The sequence below is a fragment of the Anopheles nili genome, chromosome X (genome assembly GCF_943737925.1).
Source record: "Anopheles nili chromosome X, idAnoNiliSN_F5_01, whole genome shotgun sequence".
NCBI classification, from domain to species: Eukaryota; Metazoa; Arthropoda; class Insecta; order Diptera; family Culicidae; genus Anopheles; species Anopheles nili.
The window spans coordinates 2,597,429-2,612,442 of NC_071293.1; the positions used below are offsets into that span (position 1 = coordinate 2,597,429).

The window sequence follows — 15,014 nt, forward strand, 5'->3', positions numbered from 1 at the left end:
AACAACATAAGCTGATGGAGAAAAATCGCTAGCATAAGTAGGCAGCTCGGCGGTATAAACGCAGCATCCGCACGCATGAAAAACTGGCACAATTCATGAGACAGCCACCAGAGAGCCGTCATCTCGTACAGGGCAGTGGAATCCGAGCAAAGAAAGCAAACGGCAGTGGGAAGAAAAAAGAAAAAGAAAGAATCAACAAGAGGGTGGACGGCAAAATGAGATCCCAAGTTTTAAGCAATGTTAAGTGTAGGCTAATTGTAAAGTCGTAAATTTCGTAGACGAACAACAGGTAAATATGGTTCGGATGCGTTACGGGTGAAGGTTCACCGCCAGTGTGTGCCCTCGTGGGGATAAATAGTCGCGAAAAAGGGCCTGCTTTCTGGCACACGGGTGCTGTTCTTTCATGTTTTTTGCTCCCCCCCCCCTCCATCCCTGTGCCTCTCCTACTCCGACGCTTTTCCACTTCGTCCATCGTCTACCCTGTTCGCTATCGTCGTCAGCGTTCCCTTGTTGTAGATGAACACCAGCGCGTCATGCGTGCGTGTGGGACTGAGCGAGTGCCAGAAAGAGAGAGAGAGAGCAACAGCGCGAGGCGTCCAACCGCTGACCACTGCTAGCGAGAGAGAGAGAGAGTGAGTGCACGCACGCACCCGCAAAAGGGCAACCCGCGAGTGGGCTTGCGGTCGCTCTCTCTCTCTCTCTCGTTCGCACTCACGCGCTCTCGGGGTTGCGCGTCTCCGCTGGTGCGTTGTCTTAAGGCGGACGCTCGCGTCATGGTGTGCGTGCGTTGTAACGCGTATTGGGAGTGATTTTCTTGGGCGCAGCAGCTCCACTCCAGTGGACGCGTACGCACAGAAAATTCGCCTCAATGTCTGGCGATCGCAAGGAAAAGCCAGCGGTGTGAGAAAAAAATCCTGCACACCACGCGCAAGGACACGCGCTTCCTGCGGGCTGCTAAAAAGCGAGCATCCAGCGAGCGAGAAGAGATTTCTTACAGACGGCCATCGCTCGGAACGTCGTGGTGTGCGTGCGTACGTGTGTATGTGTGTGTGTACGTGCGGGGCTCTTTGTACGCTCCAGGGGCCGCTCCGTGTCCGTGCGAAGGTTCCGGCGGGTTTGCGTGCGTGCGTATGCGTGTGTGTGTGCGGCTCGTATCCAAAGCACGCATACAGGCGTACGCGCGCGTGCAGAAAAAAAGCGTACACACCATCCACACAACTCCAGCGTGCGCGCGCGAGAGAGAGAGAGTAAGCAAAAGGAAGAAGAAAAAAAGGAGGCAAGAAAAAAGAGAAAAACCACCCTTAGCGCGAGTACGGGCGCCGCGCAGCTAACTTCGCGTCAGAAAGCGCAGAGTAGTCGAACGTAGTGGACCCAAAAGGTGGCCAAGAACCCAGCAGCCCTTAGAGCAGCCCTTCAGCAAGGTTCCGGTCACGGGCGAGTGTGAAAGTGTGTGCGCGACCGGAAGTGAACGAGCGCGGGCAGTGTTTTGCAGCCGGAAAAACACAGGACACCGGAACGGGTCGAAACCCTCCACCGCCTCCCCCCATCCTCTCCCGCGTATGCCCGCCCGCAGGAAACCGCGGTAGTTGCCGTTCCTCCCTTCTCCTTGCCTTCGCCTGAGCCCATCCCGCCCATCCCCGGCCGGCCGGAACGCGAAGGACGAGACCCGGGCGGCGGTGATGAAGGGCTAGCAGGTGAAGGGTTTCAAGCGAGGAGAGACTTCGACTTGCCGCTGCACTTGGGTTTTTCCGCAGCTTCGTCCGCAGGTAGGGGCCGGTTGGGGTGGGAAGCTGTAATGTGCATGCCCTTTTTGTTTTTTTTTTTCCCTCCCATCAGTAGCGCTTTACATCGAATCCTTGCGAGGGCGGCCCTTTGGTCGAGCCTTTTCGCGTCCAAAAGTGCAATCGAAGTGTGTTTAATGTCGTAAATGCGAATGCGAATGCGTACAGAACAAAACGTGTAAACGGTTTACTTGCCTAAGGACCAAAAAGGATAACACAGTGCCGCTGGTGGTGGTGTTCGGAACGGTCAAAGGGACGCGAAAAAGGCGTTATCGTGTGTGCAGTTTTGGCTGCGTTACTTGCAACAGCAACAGCAACAGCAGCACCAGTGTTCATGCGTGTGCCCAACGTGTGTGTGTGTGTGTGTGTGTGAGGCTCCCTTTTTGCCATTGCCAAACGGTGGAATGGAAGTCGCCGGGAAAAAAGGGCCACCATCGCCAGCAGCAGCTTCCACGCCCGCGAAAAGGACTTGTTGGGAGGTTTGTGTGCGCGAGAGCGAGTGGTGAGAGGGAGAGATAGAGAGAACGTTACATGAAGCGGGTGAGGAAGGGTAGAAGAGAAAGCCGGAGAGGGGGTGGATTTCCTTCCTTCCGGGCGGGATCGGAACTGTGTCCCAAAAATTGCATCCTTCCTCCATTACAACGCGCTCCAGCATCCAACATTGAGTTCTCTCGAATTCATTTCATCTGCTCTCTCTCCCTCTCTCACCCTCTCCCTCTCACACACACTCGTGCTCTGTCACGCGCGCTTTATGTTGCACAAAGTTAAGAATTCGCGATCGCCATTTACGCGATCGTGAGCACGGTATCGTTTCTTCTGTGGGGAGTTGAAAAAAACAGGAAAAGAAAGGAAAAAAAAGCCCATCCTCGAGCCCCGAAGTTCGAAATCTCTTAAAAACGCGGGCCGCGTTTACACTGGCCACTCGAGGCGCGCGAAGAAAAGCGCAACAGCCAACCCACCGTCAAACGTGTGTGCCCGCGTGTGTTTGGGTGTGTGTTTGTCGCTGTTGGTGTGCAATCCACTCGCTAAAATGCGTGTGCACACGCGTGTGTGTGTTCGTGCGTGTGTTCGTGCGTGCATATTACTAATCATCCAAAATAACTGCACCATTGTTGTTGCCGTTGTTGTTGTTGTTGCCAAGCGAGATGAGTTCACCCTTGTGTTCATCATCTGGCACCAAACTAGGGTGTTCCGCAACCTGGAACGAATCGCCACTCGCGCCACAAGTGTTCGTTCAGAACCTTCCATCCTTTTTCTCCCTCCCCAACCTAACCCCCATCCCTCCCCCACACCCCATCAAAGGCACCCTCCACACCAGAGCTGCCACCGATCAATCGGATCGTTGTCGATCGTGCTGCAATGAATCGCCATCAACCAAAGCAAGCAACCACGCTGCCACCATCAACCGACGTCACACAAACTGGTGCCTTCCCCTCCCTTTCCCTTTCCTCTCTCTCGCTCTTTCCCCTCAGGACGGTGGTGGTCAACGCCGGAACCCCAGGATGACATCAACTCCTCGGGGGGGAAGGTCCCGCAACATCTGGGCCGCGTTGGTTCCGGTGCTAAAAACTCCGGCCAGTGGCCGATTCGTTCCCAATTTGTGACTTTTACGACCGCCAGCGGATGGCGTCATTGTGGCCGCGCCAGCGAGGGGGAGCGTTGTGGTGGGAGGTGGTGGGTGCGGGGGGTTTATTGCGACCACATGTCGGACCCGGCTGTCGCGGCCTAAGGGTTGACATCATCCGGACCGCAGGAATGTCCCGGCCGCGCCGGTCACGGGCATGTCCCGATTTTACGATTGGTTATGTTTTTCTTCATTCTCCTCTTCTTCTTCTTCTCCCTTGGTGGGTTGCAACAGTGAAGAAAAAGAAGCAACCAAAAAAAAAAGGGCACCGCCTGCACCGGCGCGGGCAACGTTACAAAATGGCATTACATGCGCCCTTTTCTCGCTCTCTCCTTCTCTCTCTCTCGCGCGCGCTTTGTCGTGAGTGCACTCTCTCCTCGAAGGACCGTCGCACGCGAAAGAGGGTCCCTTTTTCGGTCGTGAAGGGCTGGAAAATCCATCCTCCCACACCCTTTTCACCCTCTTCACCCTCTTCGATCGCCGACAGTCGGTCTGGCAGCGCCGCCGGGAAGCGCACTGTTGAGTTTTCCTTTCCCGGCTGCGCACGTGTGTGTATGTGTGTGTCTGTGGGTGGATGGGTTGAAAAGGGCATGTAAGTGTCACTACTGCCTCCTCCTCAGCCTGTGTGAAGGACGCAGTAACGGCCCTAAACGTGCGCATGCGTTCCACCGAATCCGCCCTTCGCCCTTTTCGCCGGGTTTACCGGGTAGCCCTGGGAAGGAGGAGAGGGGGGTTGGTGGGCGGGCGTTACTAGGCACGCAAGTGTCCTAGTGGTGGGGGAAAGTGGGTTTGATTTTTGGTCTTTTTCTCCGCTTCCCGTGTGCCTTAGCCTTTTTTGGGGAGGTTTTTTTTTGTTAGCTCGAGCCACACAACCACCCTTAAAAGGATCTGCTTTCTGTCGTTGCAGCGAGATCTTAGCGATGGAGCGGTTCCAGTGCTACGGCATCGTCCTCATCATTCTCATCAGCCTACTGGGCGCCCAGCCGCAGGCCAGCCACAACTTCCCGCCGAAGGGAAGCAGCAACGCCACAGACCTTAGTAGTCGACTAGTTAGTCAAATAGTTTTTAATTCCACGCTCAACCACCTGGCGGTAGACAGAAGCACCGGAAGTGTAAGTATCCAAGGGACAGGAAAGCGTCTCCAAGCGAGGAGGCTCTCGTTACCTTATTTATCCCATTATCTCGGGTTGCAACGCCGGGGTTTGTGCTGGTGTTATGCTTGGCTCTTATTTAGAAGCTCCATGCAGAGGCTTTGTAGGGCTCTGGCGAACCCGTTGGTTGGGTGTTAATCACTCACCGAAATGCTGCTCATACCACCTAATTCACGGAAACATCCTTACTTGCATTACAGGTTTACGTCGGTGCGGTGAACAAGCTCTACCAGATATCGAACGATCTAAACATCCTGACGGCCGTCACGACCGGGCCGCAGAATGACTCGTACGATTGCACGATCCTCGAGTGCCCGAACGGTGCGAAGAAGATGCCGATGGAGAACGTGAACAAGGTGTTGCTGATCGACAGCAACGCGAAGAATCTGATCGTGTGCGGTTCGCTGTTCCAGGGCATCTGCCACATCCGGAACCTGCACAACATCAGCATCGTCGACCAGGAGGTGCTGGAGGCGGTCGTTGCGAACACCGCAAACGCGAGTACGGTCGCGTTTATCGCACCAGGACCTCCACTGGCGTCGGCGGAAAATAACGTCCTATATGTGGCGGTCACGTTCACCGGCAATTCGCCGTATCGTAGCGAAATTCCAGCCGTTTCGTCACGTAGCCTCGCCCGGGACCGATTGTTCCAGCTTGCGGCCAGTGCGGTCACAACCGGGACGCGTGTGTTCGTCAATAACTACGCACGCGAAACGTACATCATCAACTACGTGTACGGGTTCAGTTCGGAGCGATTCTCGTACTTCCTGACGACGCAGTACAAGAGCAGCTCGCACTATGCGTCCAAAGAGCGCGTCACGAAGCTGGTGCGCATCTGTCAGGACGATTCGCACTACCACTCGTACACTGAGATCCCGGTCGATTGCACCAGTAAGGATGGCACCAAATTTAAGACGGTTAGTGCGGCATATGTCGGCAAACCGGGCCAAGAGTTGGCACAGAGTCTCGAGATCACGACCAGTGATGATGTGCTGTTTGCGGTGTTTGACGCCACCAGCGCGAACCGATCAGCTTTGTGCGTTTACTCGCTGAAAGCGATCCGCAAGAAGTTCATGCACAACATAAAGAAGTGCTACAACGGTGAGGGTCTGCGTGGGCTTGACTACATCTCACAGAACATGCCGTGTATTGCGACAAAGCTGCAAACGATCGGGGAGGATTTCTGTGGATTGGACGTTAATTCACCGCTCGGTGGTGAACAAGCCGTCGCCTCACTCGCTGTTATCCTTTCCGAGGAGCGTATGACGTCGGTGGCGGTGACTGCGACTTCGAACTTTACCGTCGTGTTCATCGGCACCGAGACGGGCCAGCTGAAGAAGATCGTAATGGAATCGTCGACATCTGCCATGCAGTACGCGATGATGAACGTCGATGTGGGTTCGCCAATCCAACCCGACATGTACCTCGATCCGGAGCATGACGATCTGTACCTGATGTCGCTGTACAAGCTGTTTAAGATCCGTATCTACGACTGCTCGGTGTACACCACCTGCCATGCCTGTTTGTCCGCTAAGGACCCATTCTGTGGGTGGTGTTCGCTCGAGAACAAGTGTAGTCGGAAGTACGAGTGTGCGGACAGTTCGAAGGATCCGCTCTCGTGGTTAAGCTACAAATCGGGCAAGTGTACGACCATCACGAGTGTGACACCGCATCAACTGCAGCGTACGACTGCTCGAACACTCGAGCTGATCATCGAAAACCTGCCGAATCTGAAGGAACCACTGGTTTGTGCGTTTACGTTCGCGAGCATGGAGAAACCGATCATCACGAATGCGACCAAAAAGCGGAACGGTGTCAACTGCACCACACCCCGGACGGATCTGCTGCCACAGATAGGTTATGGTGAAAGTGAGTATCGCTTTGGATGGAGTTGTCGTAGATCACCTAACCTCACAGCTTGCTTTCTTTGCACCTTACCTTTACAGATCATTTCAACGCCACACTATCGATCAAAACGTCCCAGGGGCCGGACATCGTTTCGACGACGTTCACCTTCTTCGACTGTAGCACGCATCTCTCCTGTACGCAGTGCGTTTCGAGCAAGTTCCCGTGTGATTGGTGCGTAGAAGCACACCGGTGTACGCATGATACGGCTGAGAATTGCCGCAACGATATCCTGGTGACCGGGATTAGTCGCATCGGACCGAGCTACCGATCCGGGCCCGGTTTCTGTCCGACCATCAACGTGACCGGGGATGGTTCCGAGATTCTCGTACCGGCTGGTTCGAAGAAATCCGTCAAGGTGAAGGTACATATCATCGGTCAATTCATCGTGCAGACGCGATTCGTGTGTCAATTCAACGTGGAAGGGCGTGTGACGAGTGTTAACGCACAACTGCTTGGTGATACGATCTACTGCGATCCGATGGAGTTCACCTACACGGCCAAGACGCCCAAGTTGAACGCCACGTTTGCGGTTATTTGGGGTGGCTCGAAGCCGCTCGACAATCCGAACAACATCCACGGTAAGTGTGTCCTTTCTCTGTTCGTGGAGGTCTTCTATGCCTAATTTCCACATTCGTCTTTCTTCCCTTCTCTCGGTGCAGTTGTTATCTATCGCTGCCGGGACATGTCAGATAGCTGTGGCGTGTGTTTGGCGTTGGACGAGAAGTACAAATGCGGCTGGTGTTCGTCGTCCAACACGTGCGAGGTGGAGGATCAGTGCGGGATCTCGGGTAAAGTCGAGGGACAGAACAAAACGGATTGGTTGAACAACCAGCAAACCTGCCCGAACCCGGAGATCCACTCGTTCGATCCGAAAACGGGCCCCTGGGAGGGTGGCACCAACATCACGATCCGAGGTATCAACCTTGGCAAGAAGTTCGAGGATGTGTACGGTGGCATTAAGATCGCGGGCATTGATTGCATGCCGTTCCGGGAGTTGTACGTGCAGACGAAGGAGATCGTGTGCAGTGTGGACGGACCAGGTGTGAAGTCGCACCGGTCTGGTAGAGTTGTTGTGCAGATATCGGACTTCCGCGGGGAGTCGGCAAATGATTTCGAGTTTGTCGATCCGGAGATCGAGAATTTCGAACCGAAACATGGTCCGATTTCGGGCGGAACGACGATCAAAATTATGGGGCGTTATCTGAACACCGGTAGCCGTGTTCGGGCGTTCCTTGATCAGCATCCTTGCGAGATTCTGAGCACTAACGATCGTGAGGCGACGTGCCGTACGACGGCGGTTCCGGGCCATATGCATGGCAAGCTGAAGATGGTGTTCGACAATGGTGCACGTGAGCTCAATGACGACCTATACGAGTTCGTGCCAGATCCGTCCGTTGAGTACGTTTCATCGCTGCCAGAGAGCAAAACACCTAAAGGTAGGCTGCAGACGTTTTTTACAAGTGCATTTGGAACAATCTCACTCACGCTTTCATGCTCTGTTTCTCTCTGTGTAGGTATTCCTGCCGGTGGCATCAAGATGGCCGTACACGGACGGAACTTCGGTTCAGTCCAGCGGCCACAGATATATGTGTACTACAACGGGCAGATCTCGCTGAACGAATGCAACACAATCAACCAACAACTGATGGAGTGCTTCTCGCCGAAGATCGACCTGCAGGATGAGGATCCATTCCGGGGATCGGACGAACCGCTCAACCTCGAGTACGGCTTCATCATGAACGATGTGATGAACGTGCGCAATCTTTCCTCGCAACGAGGCGTCTATTTCGAGCTGTACCCGAACCCCACCTACCAGCAGTTCGATGAGGTGAAGCACTTCAACAGCGAGTATCTCACAATCAACGGCCGGAATCTCGATCGGGCGTGCAAGGACAGTGATGTGGTGGTGAAGATCGGTGACAACGCGGTCTGCAACATCACATCGCTCTCACGCCAACAGGTCACTTGTCGTCCTCCAGCAGACCCTGAGTCGAAGCAGGTACACGTTAAGGTGATTGTGGGCAACTCACTGCAGTTTGACATCGGGTATATGGTGTACTCATCGGCTGGTATCCTGCCGAGCATCAGCAATAAGGCGGTCACATTCGGTGTTATCGCGGCCATTGCCGTCTTCTTTATCGTGATCATCGCGCTTGTCGTGGCGTACCGTAAGAAGACGAGCGAAAACAACCGTGTGTTGAAGAACATGCAGGAGCAAATGGATATCCTTGAGCTGCGTGTGGCAGCTGAGTGTAAGGAGGCGTTTGCTGAGCTGCAAACAGAGATGACCGATCTCGGTGGTGACATCACGTCCGGTGGTATCCCGTACCTTGACTATCGCACGTACGCGATGAAGATCCTGTTCCCGAACCACGATGACCACGTGGTGCTGCAGTGGGAGAAACCGGAACTGTTGCGTAAGGAGAAGGGTCTACGGCTGTTCGGGCAGCTGGTGATGAATAAGACGTTCCTGCTGCTGTTCATTCGCACGCTCGAGAGCAATCGGTACTTCTCGATGCGAGAGCGCGTGAATGTCGCCTCGTTGATAATGGTGACGCTTCAGAGCAAGCTCGAGTATTGCACCGACATCCTGAAGACACTGCTGGCCGAGTTGATTGAGAAGTGCATCGATGGCAAGTCGCACCCGAAGCTGCTGCTGCGCCGGACCGAATCGGTGGCAGAGAAGATGCTGTCCGCCTGGTTCACCTTCCTGCTGTACAAGTTCCTGAAGGAGTGCGCCGGCGAACCGCTGTACATGCTGTTCCGCGCGGTTAAGGGCCAAATCGACAAGGGTCCGGTCGATGCGATCACGCACGAGGCGCGATATTCGCTCAGCGAGGAGAAGCTCATCCGGCAGATGATCGAGTTCAAGGTGATCACGGTGTATGCGAGCATCACGCAGCCGCCGATCCTGTGCAACAACGTCGAGATGATTCCAACGAATACTGAAAACATTCCGGTGAAGGTGCTCGACTGCGACAGCATCGGGCAGGTGAAGGAGAAGTGTCTCGACACGATCTACAAGGCGATCCCGTGGAGCCAGCGTCCGCGCAAGGAGGACCTTGATCTAGAGTGGCGCACCGGTGCGACCGGTCGGCTTATCCTGTATGACGAGGACTCGACCTCGAAGACGGATGGTGAGTGGAAGAAGCTGAACACGCTGCACCACTATCGCGTCAGTGAGGGCTCTTGTCTCAGCCTCGTGCCGAAGGAGAGCTCCATCTACAACATCACGCTGCTCGGCGAGAAGTACTCGGAGAAGATCCACAAGTACGAAACACTAAACATATCGAAGTTCGTGTCGCCGTCACCACCGTTCAGTCGCGCCGGCAGCCCCATGAACGTCGATCTGCAGGAGAACAGCCTCAAGTATTGGCACCTGGTGAAGCACCATGACAGCGACGGTTCCAAGGAGGGCGAGCGCGTCAATAAGATGGTTTCGGAGATTTATCTCACGCGACTGTTAGCCACCAAGGTAAGCGTACTCGCCATTTGGTTGTTGAACTTACCTTGCGGACCTCTACTTAACGCCTTCTCTCTTCCGTTTCAATCCGTAGGGTACACTCCAGAAGTTCGTCGACGATCTGTTCGAAACCATCTTCAGCACCGCGCATCGTGGCTCCGCACTGCCCTTAGCAATAAAGTACATGTTTGACTTTCTAGATGATCAAGCACTTTTACATGGTATTACCGATCCGGAGGTTGTGCACACCTGGAAGAGTAACAGTTTACCATTACGGTGAGTACGAGCTGCCGTAAACCCATCTGGAAAATGTATCGTTGAATCTTTCAAGGACTTGTTGTAGTGTTGATCTTGTGTGCTGCATCTTTGTCTAATCAACCGTTTCTCTGCTCTCTTTCCGTGTAGCTTCTGGGTGAATCTCATTAAAAATCCTAACTTTGTGTTTGATATTCATAAGTCCAACATCGTGGACTCTTGCCTTTCGGTTGTGGCTCAAACCTTTATGGATTCGTGTTCGACGTCGGATCACAGACTAGGTAAGCTTTTCTCGCCATTCAGCATTTCTTCTGCCAACGGCTAGATTCTTATGCTACTCTTCTCCATCCCTGAAAACAGGGAAAGACTCGCCCAGCTCGAAGCTGCTGTACGCCAAGGACATCCCATCGTACCGTGAGTGGGTGGAGCGTTACTATAACGACATCCAGGAAATGCCCGCCATCTCCGATCAGGACATGAACGCCATGCTCGCGGAGGAATCCAGGGTAAGTACGGTCGGAGAGAGTGAGAGTGAGTAAGTGTCCTGTCTAATCCTTTCCATTGCTTCCACGCCACAGTTGCACACGACCGAATTTAATACCAACTGCGCCCTACACGAGCTTTATCAGTACGCAGTGAAATACAACGAGCAACTGACTGTCACGCTGGAGGAGGATGAGTTCTCGCAGAAGCAGCGGCTGGCGTATAAGCTGGAACAGGTGCACAGTATCATGTCCGCGGAGTGAGCGCCTGCCACATCGGCCCACGGAACCGCCCGCCGGCACACACACACACACACACACCGGAGTTCGTGAGTGGAAATTAACATGTAGTGCGAAACAAAATAATATATGTATAGATGCTAAGCTACCCGTATGGTTTTTGAAGAATGCAGCAAACCGACATACAGACATTCGTAAAAAAAATACAAACTATTGTATGGGATATTCATGTTGTGAGCCAAGGGGGAACTGTGGGAAAAGGGAAAACAAACATACCATACACACATACGCAAACGCGATGTTGTGCAATACCGACATACCGACATTTATACACAAACATATACTCCAACAACATACGACATACATACAGACGCACGCATGAAAACACATACACTCGTATACATTCACGCTGACACGCGCAGACAAACGTAATCCGTATATGGAGTGGAAAACTGAGCAAAAATTATCGAGAAAAAAAGCGAAAATGAAAACGAAACGAACAAAAAAAATGAAGGAAACGCAACCAACCATTTGTCTAATACACCATGTGAAATTATGTCAAGAGAAAATGCAAAAACGAAGCAAAAACACACGAAAATAAGGTCGAAAATCGGCGGCAGGAGGCAAAAAAATATCATGTTTTTAAGAAACGTACATACATCGCTTTTGAGTAATTGTAAACGAACGCGCGGCTAGGAGCAGGCGAGCGAAGGGTGCGCGGGCCAGAACCGGGGAGCGGTAGGCAGGAGGCAAGCGGCGGGGGGGTTCAAAAAAGGGGGGAAAGCACGGGGGCTCCCTCGCGGCACACCGCCCAACAACCCCGAATCCTTCGAAGTCCGGGCGGTGTTAAGCGATCGGGAATAGGAGCAGGAATTAGGAACGAGCAGAGGTTGTGGAGGGGTCCGGCGCTAGAGCAGGTGTTGAAGCGAACGTATAGGACAAGGCGTATAGGATCAGATCAGAGCGATAATCGGCACCCAGCGCATAAAAAAAGGGTATTATCTTAGGCATATGTGCAACGCGGTATGCAAACGCATCCACACACTAACCACGTCTCACTCAGCAGAGGAATAAATTGCAAAATGATCCGAGATCCGAGATCGAGCGATCGAGAGAGCGAGAGAAATCAGTCAAATCCCCCTAATCGTCCGGCCCCCGGGAACGCCCTCCCCCACCACCTACCCACACAAGGCCCTCCCCGCGTGGAGCGTGTCTGCCCTTTCCCCGCCGCGTCAGGGTGGCGCAGGGAGAACTGAAGGGTGCGCAGATGAGTAAAGCAAACAGAAGCAAACAAAAAAAAAATCCAGTCCTGAATGTCATTTCCAGCGGTGTCCCGTATAGCTCAAGAAAAGAAAAAAAAAAGTCTAAATGTAATAAAAATGACAACTGTGTAATTGATGTGTTATAAGTTATTACTAAAATATAAGCCGATGATTTTATTAGTAAAGTTGCAATGCGTTTTCCTCCATCCGAAACCGACGGGTTCTTGTTTTTTGCCGGGTAAGGTGAGATGTTTAAATCTTGTTGTGTGCTTGAGGGGTTCTTTTCCAACATCTGGTGCGAAAGGCTCATGTATCACTTTTCATGTATTACATGCTTTCTCTTCTTATAGCGATGGGTGGATGGATTTTAAACAAAAGATATCTTCCTAATTAGTAAAGTAATGTCACCATTTTTCTTCTTGCCATTCGAAACCGGGCTTTTCTATTCTTCAACATGCACCAGTTTACGATGTCGAGAAGAGGAAAAAAGTATAATCTTTCATTACTCATCGTGAAAGCTAATATGTTATTAGTTTTCCATTTGATTCTAGTACATTTTGTATTTGAGGAATACAAACCATAAATCAGTGGTTCTAATACCGCTGAGCTTAAACGGCTTAAAGTAACAACGCTAAAGCTCATTCTAATAAACATTTAAAAGTTCAAAGCAAACTCCACACGCCCTCTGGTGACGGGAAACTGAAGCAATGCGCGCGCAAACGTTTTCTCCCTTGCAAAGTGCCGCGATGCCCTTAAACGGGTTACGCGAGCCGTTTCTTCGATTTCTTCCGTTTTCTTTCGTAAGAAGGCTTTTCCAGCACAGTATGGGGAAAGTGGGGAAAATCATAATAGCACAAAATTCACGATCAATCCGGTGCAATGGCGCTTTCGGAGTGAAGCATTTAAGCTCGCACGAATATTACGTTTCAAGTGGCAGCTTAGGGCGTCCGTTGAGTGGGCAACTACACATTGCTCATTGCTGCAATGTAACAATGTAACAGGCGTAACATTTGCAGCATCATGTGTTGCGTCATTTGTTTACGTTCGCGTTGACAGGACTCGTGGTTCAAATCGACCGTTGTCGCTCGGTTGCAGGAACTTTTCGCCCAACAAAACATCTGTCATCGTAGGCATCGTGCTGGTGAAAGTCACAGGACTCGAAGGTCCTTGCGTGATATTTCGCTTTTTTTTGTAACACCTCTTTATGAGGTCCTTTCGAGGGGGAATATTTCACACGAAGGGCTCTTTCCGCGAGACTGCCATCATAGGGGACAGAAGAACTTGTTTATCTCACCACGAGTGGTTCCATCCCCTCCATTCCCCTACCCACAGGCCACCCCTTCCTCCCTCCTCTCCCCTCTCCACTAAGCAACTGACTTCACGGGTCTGTCGAAAACGTCACGCGTTTTTCGCCCGGGCAGGCGCACAAGTGACCCGAGGAAAAACACGCACACACACGCGCGCCCGCGCCACGACCAAACACAAGGGCCGCGGGGCGCAAGGGCCACCCTGCTGCTGCTGCTGCTGCTGCTGGAAAATGTCGATCTGTCACCGACACGACTGGACGGGCCGTGTTTGCGATGTTTGCCATCAGTGAAATATCGCCCATCGGTGCACGCGAAAAGTAAGCATCACAGGGTCCTGAGGGATGTGTGCCGTGGGAAGGTGTTGTTCCGAAGCGTGGTGGAGGGGTAAGGGCCCGGCACAGGGCTAAGGGAGCCAGCCAGTGCGAGTGATTCACGGAGTGGAACACCTTTGGAACACCTGCGAGATGAAACCGTGAGCCGTAGGGTTTTTCGGGGGCATTGAGAGCCAAGAAGGGTGGTCAAAGGGCTCGAGTGTATCCAAGTGAGGGTCGGTGAGGAGTTCGGTGTAGGGCTGGGAGCCCCAAAAGGGTCCGTGTGTTCACGTACGACTCCTCCACATGGACGGACACGCGCGCACCAGCGCATATGTGTGCTTGTGTGGTGTGTATGTGTGCTTGTGGTGTTGGCGAAGGCAAAAAAGGGCCCAACAATGAAGCCCCAACAGGGTGCAAAGGGTGGGGTGGTGACGTATGGGCCACCAGAGCCACCCTCCTACGGGCAGTGCGTAATCGTCCGCGCGCGTTCAATCGATCGGCGGCGTAGAAAGCTCCTTTTTGGTCACTTCACCGTTCAGCTATCAACCCTATCCATGGTGGTGAGCGAAGAGGAGTGAGGAAGGGACGAGAGTGTTTCACCCAACCAAACACCCACCCACCCGTAACGAGCATCCTTCGAAGGATCACCTCTCAAGCTGGTGAAAATGGCCTCAAAGGATCTTAGAGGGCGAAAAAAAAAACACCCTACGTCGTCAACACACACACACGCACACACACGCACACAGTCGTGCATAGAGACGTACACGCTCGTTCAAGGGAACAGAGGGTACAGCACCCCTACTCTCGTTCCACCCACACAACGACATCCCCAAACGTCAACTTCAGCTTGACAGCACGAAGTTCAGGTTGTGGGAGTTGTTGGGGAGAGGAATAATAGGGGGGGAAGGCTGGTGGTTCCTCACCGGGCACACCGAAAGCAAGGACAAAGTGCCCATCTGACCCTACGACCGCCGTGAATTGCATTTATGCCCTTCCCTGCGTCCCTCTTTCCTTCGTTTTGTTGTGGCGTTGCGAAAAAAAAAGAACCTTCACGAATGAGCGTGTCCTTTTTACCGTGTGATTGGCCTTAAACGGGGCTGGCCTAGTACATGCGCAAGTAGCACCCACACACACACACATACACACGCGCGTGGGTGGACACACGCATAAATTGGTATTTATAGAAGGTCCCGTGCTAAAAATAGCGCTACCCAACGAAAGGATGAC

General features: G+C 52.8%; 1 protein-coding gene across 1 annotated transcript; it reads left to right on the forward strand.

The window, feature by feature from the left end:
* Nucleotides 1–145: 145 nt before the first annotated feature.
* LOC128729146 (plexin-A2) lies at nt 146–12,338 on the forward strand. Its single transcript, XM_053822798.1, has 11 exons — nt 146–289; nt 4,313–4,517; nt 4,757–6,425; nt 6,503–7,042; nt 7,124–7,900; nt 7,979–9,734; nt 9,786–9,939; nt 10,022–10,203; nt 10,333–10,463; nt 10,543–10,688; nt 10,761–12,338. Exons 2-11 carry the CDS (start codon nt 4,326–4,328, stop codon nt 10,926–10,928), a joined length of 5,715 nt encoding a protein of 1,904 aa, XP_053678773.1. The 5' UTR covers nt 146–289; nt 4,313–4,325; the 3' UTR covers nt 10,929–12,338.
* The last annotated feature ends 2,676 nt before the right edge of the window (nt 12,339–15,014 follow it).